Raw genomic sequence first — 14,307 nt, 5'->3', positions numbered from 1 at the left:
AAATCAATTAACTTCTTTGAATTTTACGGTAACAGATGCCTCGAGAATTTTTTCACAGAAATAAAAAACTTTGAACAGGAAAAAAGTTACAGCAATATTTCGAAAATAAACATTTTCGTAAAACACTCTATAACTAAGTAACGGTAACTAATAGCTGATAGCTATGGAGTTGCGGTTTTCGCCAATGAGTTAATTCTCATGAAAATTGGCCCTCAGACACCGTCATCTAGTTTAGAAGTAGGACTTCCCATTCAAAAGTGTTCAATATGGCTCACCCTGTACAAATACAGGAAGTCTCATAGTTAATTTTCACTGATGATGTGAGTACCAGCACGCTCTACAACTTTTTCAGAACATAGAAGTAGGTAATATTCTCCTCAAATGGTGTTCTAGAAATGTTCTCCTCTTCTTTCCTGTATAAATTAATAATATGTACTTACTTAGTGACCCTCTTTTATCATCCTTTTCACTACATTCTGTGTTTTATATTTTCTGATTTCTCAGAATTATGGCTGTGAACTCCAGAGCGAATGATTAATTTTCAGCTCTCTGCTGAAGCAACTTCATTAGTTACGAGTAATTGTGAAAAAATACAACGCATAATATAATATTCTCTGTAGCATATTTCTAAACATTCCAAAATAATAAGATAATAAATTGTGTCTCTGATGGTTCCAGCATTTGGCATTCAAAGTAACCACATTTATATGATAATAATAATAATAATAATAACATATATTCATCATCAAAGTTTACAGATACTTGAATTAAACAAAAAGTACTCCCTCAAATTAAACTATCGATTTATATGAGGGACTAATGACATGAATATACAAAAAATAGAGAAAACCAAGTGAAATGGTATAGATCGAATTTAGATGAATTCTCGACTTGAAATTGCTTCAAATTGACTACCTTCATTACAGGAGAAGGGATAAGATTAGAATTTTAGATTAAGTTCAATAATATTATCTATCACTCCAATCAATTTCATCAATATTCAAGAGAAAAAAAGCAGTCCTATGGCAATAGTAGGCCAAATTTCACTGTTAAGAGGGAGCTCCACCACGTGACTGCACAGTTCCAAACGGAATTTTCTTACAAACCATTGATTATTATGGGGTTTTGGTTTTCATATGTTTTTTTAGACGATAATCTACACTGCAGTATTTCAATAATTTTAACTTGCGGACGAAAAAAAATAATAATTTTGGTAACTTTTCGTTTTTCGCAAAAAAATAATGATGATATGGTATCCCTACAATTCACTGATGTATTTAAAAAATATTCGTAAAGAGAATCCTTCAAAACATTATTACAAAAAAGGCAAATCTCTGATTTGTAGAAATTTATAAAAACACTCGTTAAGTGCATCTTTTAGACAAAAGTTGGAATTTTCGTATTATTCTTAACTTCTACTGATCATTCAATCGTTCTGGCAACTCAGTTCATTATCTTTGTCCTTACACTTCCTGGCAAATATGGACATATTATGAGAATGTCACGTAGTGGTGTTCCCTCTTAAGAATATTGGGCCAAGTTTTATTCTGTATCCCAAATTAACGGCATATTTGGCTAAATATTTATTTATGCAACAAATGCAAAAAGTGAATGTTTATTGCACTCGACGTGAAATTGAAAAGCGCAACTTGTCATAGTACAGACAGTTTGCTCTATGGAGGTAGACGGTTACAAATCGGATCAGTTTTGATTAAGGAGTTATTCTCGGGAAGGCATTGTTTGTTTATCTCTGGCTGCTAACATTAATACAAAATAATATAAAATATGTAACTGTTTAAAACGTATTGCCAATCTCACAGCATATCTAATAAATATGTAGTGGGTTTGAACGTTTAAGTTTGTCATGATGACAGCACGTTGAAGTAGAATGACAGATGAGTGCAATAAAAACTTTATTGCACTAGTGCAATAAAGAACTTCTTTTTCCACTAAATATAGTTCAATAAAGTTTTGCTTTTTGCATGAATGTAGAAAAAAGCTTTTAATGAAGTTAGATACAGGTTTACAACTTTCCTCTTTTCTTACACATTTACGCCTGCTTGGTGATATGACATCATTCTTCATTTCAATGTTTGAAAACTTAATAACGCCAAAAGCTACATCAAATAATAGAACAAACGTCCATTTTGATTTCTTATCGTCTATCTTCTATCGACACCAAATTCAATTAGCATATGAAAATTCTTATCAAGATCAATTCATTCTCCAATTACATTTTGAACAGCTCTATCCGGGGGACCTATGAAAGGAAAATATGAACTGGCCCAAATTCATTGCCACTGGGGTGAAAAGGATGATGAAGGTTCAGAGCACTCTATAGAAGGAAAAAAATTTGCTGCAGAGGTGAGCATTTTCCCCGAGTATGGTAAGCCTTAGATGATTAACAACACATTGTTATTTTCATTTAGTTGCACATGGTTCACTGGAATTCCTCAAAATACTCTTCTTTAGAAGAGGCTGCAGAACATCCTGATGGATTTTGCGTGTTTGGAGTATTCTTGAAGGTAAATATAATAAATTATAGACCAATGTGATATCAAAATTTAGGTATTATATATACAAGGTTTCCCGAAATCGGGTTGAAAATGCATTGGTACCTTCTACGTCCAAAAATAGAATGAAAACTCCATATGAGCCTATATCCTGAAAGCCTCCGTTTCCGTTTGAAAGACTTCAATATTATTAATGTTGTTTTATTTATTTATTTTTATTTATTTGTTTTTGGCGTTTTGATGAAAAATTTTTATCTCGTCAAAAAGAAATTGAAAATGTATTGTTATTTTGTTTTTCGGTTAACCCATGACATGAATTGTGAAAAATTTGTTAATTTTGATTATCCTTGGTTTTTGACACCTAACCAAACCTAGTTATTACAGTTTACACAACAGAAATAATCAAACGGTACTTTTAAGTAAGATTTTTTTTACTGGCCTATCATCTGTTTTAGATATATCCTGAACGACATCAACCCATCTTTCAAAAAGGTTTTTAGTTTTAAATACTCATTATTTTCAGCCTGGGGCAAAACATGAAGAACTTGATAAGATAGTAGCCCAACTACCAAAAATTCAATTCAAAGGTCAAAGAGCAGAATGCCCAGCTCTAAATCCTGCTAATTTGTTACCAAAAGATATGAGCTACTACACGTACTGTGGATCGCTTACCACTCCACCCTGCTTAGAATGCGTAATATGGATTGTATTCAAGGAACCCATCGAAGTTTCACAAGAACAGGTGACTAGAAAAGAAATACACATACACTTACTTCTTGCGCACTTACAATTTTGGTATAGGAACATGTTATATCGTATGAAAGGAAATTTCATTTATTTCCATACATCTTATGATATGAAGATCATTCATTTTTCATCATTTTAGTATTGTCGTTGAAGCCTGTGATTCAATAATTTTTTGATTTGATTGTTGTAAAGGTTTCCTTTTAGTATTCGATAACTCCTCGGGAGCTTATCAAACAGCTTCAAGCACATATATTCCACATTTCTCTGCGTCAGTGAAAGTGAATATCTGGGAAAGTGAAACGGGTGGATGAGCCTTGTTCCATTGGAATTATCATATTCCCGAAACAGATCATGGTTGTTCTTAAAAAATAATAAGCATTTGAGAATATAAGTCCTGGCAGTAGTAAGTATTCCCTGACTTTTAAAATGTCCGCGACAAGATGTTCTCGCAGTGAAACCAAGCATGGTTCTGAGTGCTCTTTTTTGGACCACAAAAATCCTCCCAACATCCGAACCGTTACCCCAAGCTATGATTCCATAGGACATGATCGAATGAAAATTAGAGAAGTACACTGTCCTCATAACCTCAGAGTCGGACTGCAATGCCAAAACACGGAGTGTGTAGAGAACAGAGTTCAATTTACTACGCAATGAGTTGATATGTTCCGACCAATTCAGCTGATGATCAATTAGAACACCCAGGAAGCTAGTACTGGCGGAAACCTTCACAGCTTGTCCAGAGAGAACAATATTTTCTGGTTTATTAATTCTTGAATGCGAAGTACTGAAAACAACACATTCCGTTATGAATAACACCAATTTGCGAAGGCATAAAAGCCTCCAAATATTGGAAACAGTCATTTTCAGAAACGCCCTCTCACTCGAGATCGAATCGAGATATGAATGATCTGCTTTATGATTATACCGCTGTAGGTACAGGTGCAAGCACCACTTCCTGCACTTATGAAAGCCCTGCATTTTTGTCGAAAAGTCTGATATTTTTCAGATATTCACTGATAGATAGTTGATATTAGTTAATCACAATTGATGAGTTCAATAAATTTATACCTTGAAAATAGAATTGTTCGCATTATTTGGGAACTCCTATTAAGAGGCTAATTAAAAAAGCCTTTCAATATTTAAATGATGATCGAAATTATTTTTACAGTTAGCAGCCTTCAGAAATCTGAAGTTCCATCCACAAGAAGAGGACTGTCCCTGTAAAGACTGCGATGGGTCAATCAAGGCTAACTCGAGGCCAACCCTACCTTTGGGCCCACGAGAAGTTCTTGAGGGGTGCTGATATGTTTGAAATAATTGAAAACTGAAAATATACAGTTTCAGAAATAGCACCGTGTTTGGAGAAGCACTGATTATTTTGATACACATAATTAAATGTTTTATTGAAGATGTATAATTCTGAGAGCAATCTCCATGACAGTTTATAATTTATTACTTGAGAGTACAATAGAAGAGTTACCTATAGATCAACAATGTGACATAATGAATAAAAGTTTTCAAATACCTTTGTCAGAAAATTTACATTTCCTAAAATTTTTGGTCCAAGATATAGATAATATAAAATAATAAGTGAGTAGGGTTTTTAAATCCCCACTTAGCGTTCTTCCATCAATCTCTAGTCATAAGGGTAAGACAAATATAATGTCCCACAATCAACCAAAACTTCGTGAGTGACAAAAAACCAATGCTGAAACTATTCTAGATTTTCTATAGTGAAATGAAAAAAATTGGTCTACCCAAAATGGTGCATTACTGAATAAACAGAGATTGCAGAGAAGTCGAGAAAAAAATCGGATAAAACGAAAAAACATTGCTAATTTTGCACTAAGATTCATGGTTCATTATTTCCTCGTATCTCAAAGAATAAACAAATCAAAAGGAGGAGAATAGTTCATTTGAAAAATAAATTGGTTCTAAGTTTTGCATTCATTTCATAAAACGTCTTCAATATTTTTGCTTACAAATGTTTATATCTATTGGAGACGCCAGCTTTCAAGAATAGGGGTACCAAGGAGAGGCCAGGAATTTTTGAGGGGGGCCAAAAAATCACGGGGGCCTACAACTGATATCTACTAACCTATATAGTATAGTCCATTCAGGAATTATTGACATCGAAATAGGCCTTGAACGTCTAATCGCGGCTTTATTTTTGGTTACTAAAATATCACTAAAAATTGCTGTGGTTCATCAGAAATAATCAGTATACAGGGTGTTTCCAAAATTGTCGTGAACCTTAAAGGACGTGTTAATATGACTCATTTGCTGTCATTTGAACCATATTTATTGATATCCGAAAATCAACAGTTTCCGAGATATTTGAGCTCTTGTGATTTTCAAACGATTTGCCATATCATAAATGTATAGCCTCGAATTTTTGAAAAAAACGGCGAAAACAAAGTTGTACACCGATTTATTTGATGAGACGAATTCACGGTGGACTTTGATGTCCAACATCAACACTCAACCTGTACAATAGCAGCAAATCTCAAAATTAAGCCATACTAGGGGCTACAAGAATTGTCCGAAGATTTCTAAAAAGATGCGTGTAATTTGGGAAATACTTTCGAAAACCACATATCTTTTAAAAACATTTTTTATTTTCCAACAGGGATTCACTTTCTGGTCAAAATATTATTCTATGATAAAATTCAGGTGAGTTGGTAATCTTTTGTATCGACTTCGGTGAATAAGTAGAGTTGAAAATAGGTACAATTTGAACTACCAAATACAGGGTTAAAATTATATATCAGCGATTTATGTTCAATGTCTTTAGCGGGAAACGAATTATTGTTTTTTCTACATTCTCCTACGAAGAAGTCTGCGAAATACTGCGTCACTCTACCGCTGAAAACGTCATGTGGAATTTTTAAAGATTCTTTAAATTCGAACTTAACTTTTTCTGGATGGAACTGAAACCCATAAAATGGATATTTTTTGTGTTCCATTAGTGATATGAATCTTTTTCCATTTTTATCCACGTTTTCAGTAACCACCCTCCAAATATGTGTTAGATTGTTCTCTTCGAAACCTTCACGAGTCAGGCAATACTCGTGGTAATTATAAGTCACGTCTTTATCCTTCATATCGGACAAAATGTCGTTTGGTATCTCTCTGAAGATTCTGCTTTCTTTGAAATCTGAAAATGAGAAGATCTGAAGCTCATTCAATAAAGTAAAAATATACACATACAGAAGAAATCTGAAATCGGATAACCGATTTTAACTAAAAAAATCCATTTTTGAAATACATATTGAAATCTGAGATGAGTTTCAAAATGAATTTATCGTAAAAATACTCGAATTTTTATTCTCGACCTACTACAAACTTGAAATTATTCTCTGAGATTTAAGATAATTTGAATAATAATTAAAAATAGTTACATATGTATTCAAAACCTAAGAATCATACCTTCTTCGAATTCCAATGGAAGGGTTATTTTCATGGCACTGCAATTAACTCGAATATCCTTGCTGTCGTTTGAAGTATACGCCAATACTTGCATTCCCAAACATATACCTACAAGCGGATAATACACTCCCATATCATTCAGCTTTTTGACGATATCGAAAATAATTTGTGCTGCTTCTGCATAGCCTTTGGACTCATTGAAATACGTTGCTCCTCCGGGGAAAAGGATGCTGGAAAAAAAATATTTTTGTCTAGAATATGGATGTATCCCATGAAAGATATCAATCCTTATTTTTTACAATAATTCCTATCTCTGGCGTGTGACGAGCTAAAAAGACAATTATATCAATCCCATGGTTTGGGTGTTTCGCGTAGAACCATTGGGTTGCGTTCATGAACTTACTCGATTAAACTCGTATTACTCCGAGTAAGCTCTGTGAGCATTCATAGACATTTTTGGAATAATATTTTAATTTTTATTGGAATTCACATTTTGAAAATTATTTATTGCTTCAACTAGATATACAGGGTGTTTCCTAAACATGCGGCAAAAATTCAGGGGGTTGTTCCTTGGACTATTCTAAGAATATTTTGTCCTTTGATGATTTTTGAAAAACCTCTTTGTTATCGAAGATATCGAAGATACAGGGCGAACAACATTTTTCATATTTTTAAAATTAATAATAGTTTAAATAAAAATGCGTACCGCACTGTGTTTACTAAGTAGGTACAATTTATTTTTAAATTTGTTTAACAACATTCCAATTACTAAAAACGGCCAGTTTTTTGACTAAAAATTGATAAGTGCAGATGGTAAAGGAATACAGATTAAACACGGTTTTCATTTGAATTCGTTTTGTGATGTATTAGCAATTTTTAGTCAAAAAACTGGCCGTTTTTAGTAATTGGAATTTTGTTAAACAAATTTAAAAATAAATTGTACCTACTTAGTAAACACAGTGCGGTACGCATTTTTATTTAAACTATTATTAATTTTGAAAATATGAAAAATGTTGTTCGCCCTGTATCTTCGAAACAAAGAGGTTTTTCAAAAATCATCAAGGGACAAAATATTCTTAGAATAGTCCAAGGAACAACCCCCTGAATTTTTGCCGCATGTTTAGGAAACACCCTGTATAATCCAATTTGATGAGACAGCAAGGTCATATAAAAAACAGAAAACTCTCATTCTCTCTGAAATCTTCAACGAAAAGCTCAAGTTTCTTGAGTTATTTCATATCCGTTCAGATTCATGTATGTATATGATAGAGCCATTCAGTACTGCCCTCGTTTATAAAGGGTGTTTTTTTAGAGCTATAGAACTTTAAATTGCAATAAAACAACGATGGATTATTCGATTGACATGAATTTTATTTATCCACAAGATAATCTTATGGCATTACATTTCAAATATGATTTCTGGCATATGACCGCCACGGCTGGCTCGGATGTAGTCCAATCTGGACGTCCAATTTTCGATGACTTTTTCCAACATTTGTGGCCGTATATCGGCAATAACACGGCAAATGTTGTCTTCCAAATGGTCAAGGGTTTGTGGCTTATCCGCATAGACCAATGACTTAACATAGCCCCACAGAAAGTAGTCTAGCGGTGTTAATCACAAGATCTTGGAGGCCAATTCACAGGACCAAAACGTGAAATTAGGAGGTCACCAAACGTGTCTTTCAATAAATCGATTGTGGCACGAGCTGGTTGTTCAATTCAGGAATGAAAAAGTTAGTAATCATGGCTCTATATCGATCACCATTGACTGTAACGTTCTGGCCATCATCGTTTTGGAAGAAGTACGGACCAATGATTCCACCAGCCCATAAAGCGCACCAAACAGTCAGTTTTTCTGGATGTAACGGTGTTTCGACATACACTTGAGGATTAGCTCCACTCCAAATGCGGCAGTTTTGTTTGTTGATGTAGCCATTCAACCAGAAGTGCGCTTCATCGCTAAACAAAATTCGCTTATGAAAATCGGGAACAACGGCAATCTCATTTTGGGCCCATTCGACGAATCTACGCCTTACTTGATGATCGTTTGGCTTCAATTCTTGCACGAGTTGGATTTTGTAAGCACGCAAAACAAGATCCTTCCGCAAAATCTTCCATAAAGTGGATGGACACAGATCCAATTCCTGTGCTCGATGGCGGATAGACTCATTCGGGTCTTCCTCAATGCTATGCTCTACAGCAGCAATAGCTTCTTCTGTACGCACCGTACGGCGTCTCTGGGGATGCTAGTTATCAATAAGAGTAAACGTGGTGGGAAAACGTTCCATGGTTAATCGAATTAACTGCTCTGATGGACGAATTTGCCGACGATAAAAGGGACATAGTGCGCGATACGTATTCCACACAGAACCATGATTTTCGAAATAAAATTGCACTATTTGCAAGCGTTGTGCAAGCGTTGTTCAGGCGTGAGTCTATTCATGATGAATTGTCAAACCAAACTGAGAATAAATCACTTGACAGCTGTTAAATCTGTCGCCATCTTGAACAGTAATGCCAACTTAAAGTTATATACCTCGAAAAAAAACACCCTTTACATACATAACACCCGTTATATGCCGCTTGGCTTTCATATCAGAAAAATCTAACTTTCTCCTCAAGGAACCCAATTTTTAAATATCTCATTTTATTGTTCCCCTAGTCCTATATGCACTCCCGGAATTTCAGGCTCAAGAGGAATTATTATATGTCCTTGTAACATGAAACTCCCGAAATTTTACATGTGCTCAATGTAAATTATTCTAAAGACTTATGTTCCTTTTCTACAACTATTATGGATCGAATAGGTCTCTCTTTTCTTTCGAAAGTTTCGTTAACTAATTTTTGGCTCAAAATTCGCAACAGCAGGTGACAAAAGCAAAGTGGTAGCATCTTCAGAGCAATCATAAAGGCATGATGAACTCACCCATTAGTATACCTTACTGCACGTTCATAATACTGTTGATCCTGTCCTATCCTGAAATAATTAATTGTATTAGATGAAAAAAATTCTGGCAATTCTGTTTGAAGGTGTATTTTCCTCAGTGGAAGAATTTATGATTCACAAGTTTCAACGAACCCTAATTGATGTATTGCGCATTTCAGCATGTTTCTCTATATGTAGGGGAGGGTGGGGCAACTGAGATACCTTAAGGTTTAACGAGTTATAACTTCCTCGAAAATGCGAATAAAACAATGTTTGTTGATTGAGACACAACTAGATATTTATTCAATAAACCAACACACAAACTTAACAAAATAATTATTCTAAGGTGAGAATTTCTGACTTGAAAAAAAAACTACGAATGCCTCACTTGCCCCATATCGTGAGGTAAGTGAGTCCTACTCTTATTCCTCTTTTTTATTCAAAGAACTTGGTCCAGCATTCTCAAAGTTCTTACGACTGCTTTGGTTCTCACTCACCTCAAATAAAAATTTGAGGTGGTCTTTATAGGATGAATTTGTGATTATTTCAGTACTCGAGACTTACTTGCCTCAATGCCCCCAATGTGTCATAAGAAGTGAAATTAATGTTTTGCGAAGTACGTTTATGTTTGGCAACGTTCTAAATATCAAGCCTAATAACATGAGTTTGATGTTATATGCTGATGCTCAACAATTGATAGGGATCACTTACTTGTTCTAAATTTATTTCTGAAAAATTCGCTCCAAGATTATAAATTTAGTCAGATATGAGAGTATTTTCAGTTGATAATATGGTTCACTTGAGAAAAGAATGAAAAAATGGAAAGTTGGAGAGAAAAAAAGACTTTATTAGGAACACTCAAAATTCTGTGTTTGAATTACATAAAAATTTTATGATGACACCACAAGAAGGCTGAAGTTTCGGTTAAGCTAGTACCTAGTTGGTCCCACACGAGCTCGTCTCAAGCATTCTACCCTACGAGGCATACTTTCGATCAAACGATTTATAAAATTTTGGGGAAAATTCGTCCAAATATACCGTAAAGCGTTAGGAAGGTCCTCCAGGTTATGGATCGGTTGTTCTAAGGTTGACAATTGTCTAGACATCTCAGACCAGACATGTTCGATGCAATTCATGTCTGGAGAGCGTGCTGACCAGTCCATCCTATCAATAGCATGAGTTTCTAGCGCTTCATTAACCAGACGACTACGGTGTGGACGGGCATTATCGTCAATTAAAATGAAATTCTCGCCCACGGCAGCCGCAAACGGAACAATTATGGGTTCGATAATCATATCGTGATATCTCTGGCTGGTCATGGTGGTGTTCTGCAGAACAACCAACTCTGTGCGTTGGTTCAAACAAATGCCTTCCCATAAACATATAGAACCTCCGCCAAAAGCTGTTGTGGGTACCATAAACTGTTCTGCATACCTTCGACCTCTTTCCCTCCAAGCAAGAATACGTCCATCGGAGTTGACTAAACGAAATCTAGACTCATCCGTAAATCAACATCGGCTCCAATCTTCAAGTGTCCAATTGCGGTGCTCCTCAGCCCATTGCCGTCGATGAACCCGGTGTTCCCTATTCAAACGGGGATGTTGTACCCTCCTACGTGCTCTCAAACCACGAATTTGTAGTCGTCGTCTTACAGTCTGGTTCGAAATTAGAACTCCTGTTGTAACACTCAGTGATCTATTGAGCCGCGACGCCGGGTAAGTGGGATTTTTCCTAGCATTGAGGATCAAAAGACGATCTTGGGCAGCTGTTGTACTACGCTGCCGACCTCCCCTATGAACATAAGCTACTGAGTCGTTTTGGATGAACCTATTCCAAGCCCGACTCACGACACTTTGCGAAACATTCAACCGCCGGGACACTTCTCGCTGGGACAAACCTTCCTGTATCCACCGTATGATTTGGTCCAGTTGCACAGGAGCCAAACGTCTTCTCGGTATGACTGATAAGCTGATATTGTTCTCATCTCTTCAATTATTGTCACCTTATGTGTTTGAACGAGAGAAAAAAACAGCTTTAATAACAAATACCACATTGCTTTTCACTCCACCTGTAACAGCCTACAGATAATAATCGATTTTGTGAACAAGAGCCGATGAAGTGAGGAAGACTTTGATATAATCAACTCAAAACATCTTACTTTTCCCTAAGAGAACATATAATGTACAGATATTCACGAGATAACTTGAAAAAAATACAAATGAAGAGAAGTTCATAAGTGATCCCTAGCAATTGTTGATCAGTGTATGATGTATTCTATGAAATATTGAGAATTCCCTATAAATTATAAAAAATCCTTGTTTAATTCACCAGAAATATAAGAAGACAAAAGTTATATCCCGATAAATCTTCACTATTTTTCATAATGTTTTTTATTGATACCACGAGGTAATTGATTCGCTCGTGAAATTCATCATCGTACCCTGGGCTTTAATGGACAACAGAAAGTACGATTTTATTGGAAATGTGGTTTCTTGGATAGGAATCCAAAATGATATAAAAAATTTTCAGTGCTTCGGTATTGTCGCTTACCTATATCAAAAAGTATTAACAACTTTCAATGTGTCTGAAAAGGGCTATCATCCAAACCCCATCGTGATTCATTCATATAATTCTTGAAAACTATATAGTTTCAATGTTTCATTACTTTGGTAATGCGAATAATTCTGGGGCAATATAAATGGACTGAGGTTCCATCATCATAAAGATTATAATATATGAGATAGCCTAATTGAATGAACACTCGATTTCAATATTATCGCGTTGGTGAGAAATTCTGATGATAAAGGGAAACACATTATCTTTTCAATGGGGGACAAAAATATTTGAGGACATTGTTCCATAATATGAAAAGCTATTTTTATCGTTATAATGGCGTGGGAGCGTTTTGAAAACAACTTTAATGCTTCAACTTCTCAACAGAATTTAGATACGAATAATATATTTTATTTTCTAGAATCTAGGATCTAAGATACCCATCTGCTTGAAAAGACGAAGTCAAGAATTCAAATTCAAGAATATATTTCTTTTCTGAAAGCTAAATTTCGGAGGGTCCTAATTTACGGAACCCCTAGTCGGGTTTTGCCCACTAAACGCAATCTATCCTGTAAACAAATAAGAAAATACTAGCAGTATCTAGGTTAAAGGTTAGTCACAGGGAAATGTGATGCGATAGAAGATGAGTAGCGAGAGACTATAGTTTCGATCTTTTTAGAGTCATTAGTATCGCATAATCCAACATCAATGATAACTAAATGAAAACAAAGGCTATTGAATTAAAAAGCCAGCAGTATAGTGTTCAGCGTTGTATGCATTGATGTGACAGCTAAAGTACAAAAACCTAAATTTTCTCCACAAGAGTGACTCAAAAACTAGATATCTATGTACGCTTTTTTTTATTCGCGGCAATTGCAAAAATGTAAATGATTTTCACCGGTAGAAGACGTCCGGATAATATGTCAAAAAACAGAGGAAGTCTATCGCTACTCACCTTGGATAGCATCAGCCGGTTTCCCTCGAATAGAATTATAGTACCTCAAATCCCCAAAGTAAAGTAAAGTAAAGTAAAGTAAAGATTAACATCAGAAACTATCAACATTTCTTCATGAGGTATTGTATAAATATTAGTTCGATTGAATTTGAAATAATAAACCTCATTGAGTCCAATTTCTTGATTAGTTTCCGGGTAGATAACGATCTGCATCAAGAATATACGTTGTCTCTCAAATTGTTAGGTATATTGACAGATATTTCTCATTTGAAATTTAATGGAATGAAATCAACATAACACCACTAAAAAAATACTTTCTGCTCGACGAATCAAATGATCATTCCGACTCACCAAACAGGAATAATTCTAGCACCAGCACTCTCAAGGAATTTCACATATGATGCTGCTATGTAACTGTTTATGTGAAGATGAGGGTAAAATTTCTTGATAGCATAGGGCTCCAGAGATAGAATACCAATAATAGGCGTATCTATTGATATTACAAAAGTTATTTGTAAAACTAGGCATAAAAAACATATCAAATTTTTCATCTTCACTTGCAACGCAAATTCACATTCTATTCTCAACGCGGTGTTTGACAGGAATAGATACGGAGCTGCTTGCAATATCGATTACTAGATATTTTCGTCTGTACGCTATAAGTCATGGAGTCGGGCTTGGGTGCTTTTCCATTGATAATTCTATCAAGATTTTGAGAGATTTGCTTCCAAAACCTTAGATAATTTCGTTCAAATAGCGCTGAGAATATCATGGGAGATTTTTGACTTCTCCCTGAAGTTTTCAAAGAACTTTAATCGGAAGATCAACTCAGTGATTTCAGAATGATATCCATGGTAATAGAAATAGACATAGAATGCATAACATAGACTAAGATGTCTAAAAACATGGTGAATGCACTCGTCAAATTTTGAATGCAATGACATTCGACCAAATTGAAAATATTAGTTGTAGTTCCTGGCGGCGCCGCAATGTCATACTTGTCATTTCCGTTGATTTTGATTGGATACATTAATTAAAACCCGATACTGACCAATCAAAAGCGACGTGTAACCGAGTATGATCGTGCAAAGTCGTGAAACAAAACATGAAACGTTTACTGGAATTAATTCAAATATTTGTAATAATAGTAATTTACGTAACAAGTCCGGAAAATAGGGTTT

At 35.1% G+C, this 14,307-nt stretch overlaps 2 protein-coding genes across 3 annotated transcripts in view; one reads left to right on the top strand and one right to left on the bottom strand.

Annotated features, from left to right (window-relative positions):
* LOC123674169 (carbonic anhydrase) overlaps positions 1-4,785 on the top strand; it is a 55,017-nt gene extending 50,232 nt beyond the window's left edge. For both annotated transcript variants that reach the window (XM_045609092.1, XM_045609091.1), the window contains exons 4-7: positions 2,246-2,364; positions 2,430-2,525; positions 3,037-3,255; positions 4,429-4,785. In XM_045609092.1, the coding sequence (XP_045465048.1) occupies positions 2,246-2,364; positions 2,430-2,525; positions 3,037-3,255; positions 4,429-4,563 (569 nt within the window). In that variant the 3' untranslated portion in view covers positions 4,564-4,785. The remainder of the gene's footprint in view (positions 1-2,245; positions 2,365-2,429; positions 2,526-3,036; positions 3,256-4,428) is intronic.
* A 1,073-nt stretch (positions 4,786-5,858) lies between these two features.
* LOC123674168 (gamma-glutamyl hydrolase-like) lies at positions 5,859-13,950 on the bottom strand. The gene is made up of 4 exons (XM_045609090.1): positions 13,478-13,950; positions 9,619-9,669; positions 6,690-6,919; positions 5,859-6,417 (listed from the first exon to the last, which is right to left on the bottom strand). Exons 1-4 carry the CDS (start codon positions 13,675-13,677, stop codon positions 5,930-5,932), a joined length of 969 nt encoding a protein of 322 aa, XP_045465046.1. The 5' UTR covers positions 13,678-13,950; the 3' UTR covers positions 5,859-5,929.
* Positions 13,951-14,307: the final 357 nt, after the last annotated feature.

Source organism: Harmonia axyridis, chromosome 2, assembly GCF_914767665.1.
Source record: "Harmonia axyridis chromosome 2, icHarAxyr1.1, whole genome shotgun sequence".
NCBI lineage: Eukaryota > Metazoa > Arthropoda > Insecta > Coleoptera > Coccinellidae > Harmonia > Harmonia axyridis.
This window is presented reverse-complemented; position numbering and strand designations above follow the sequence as displayed.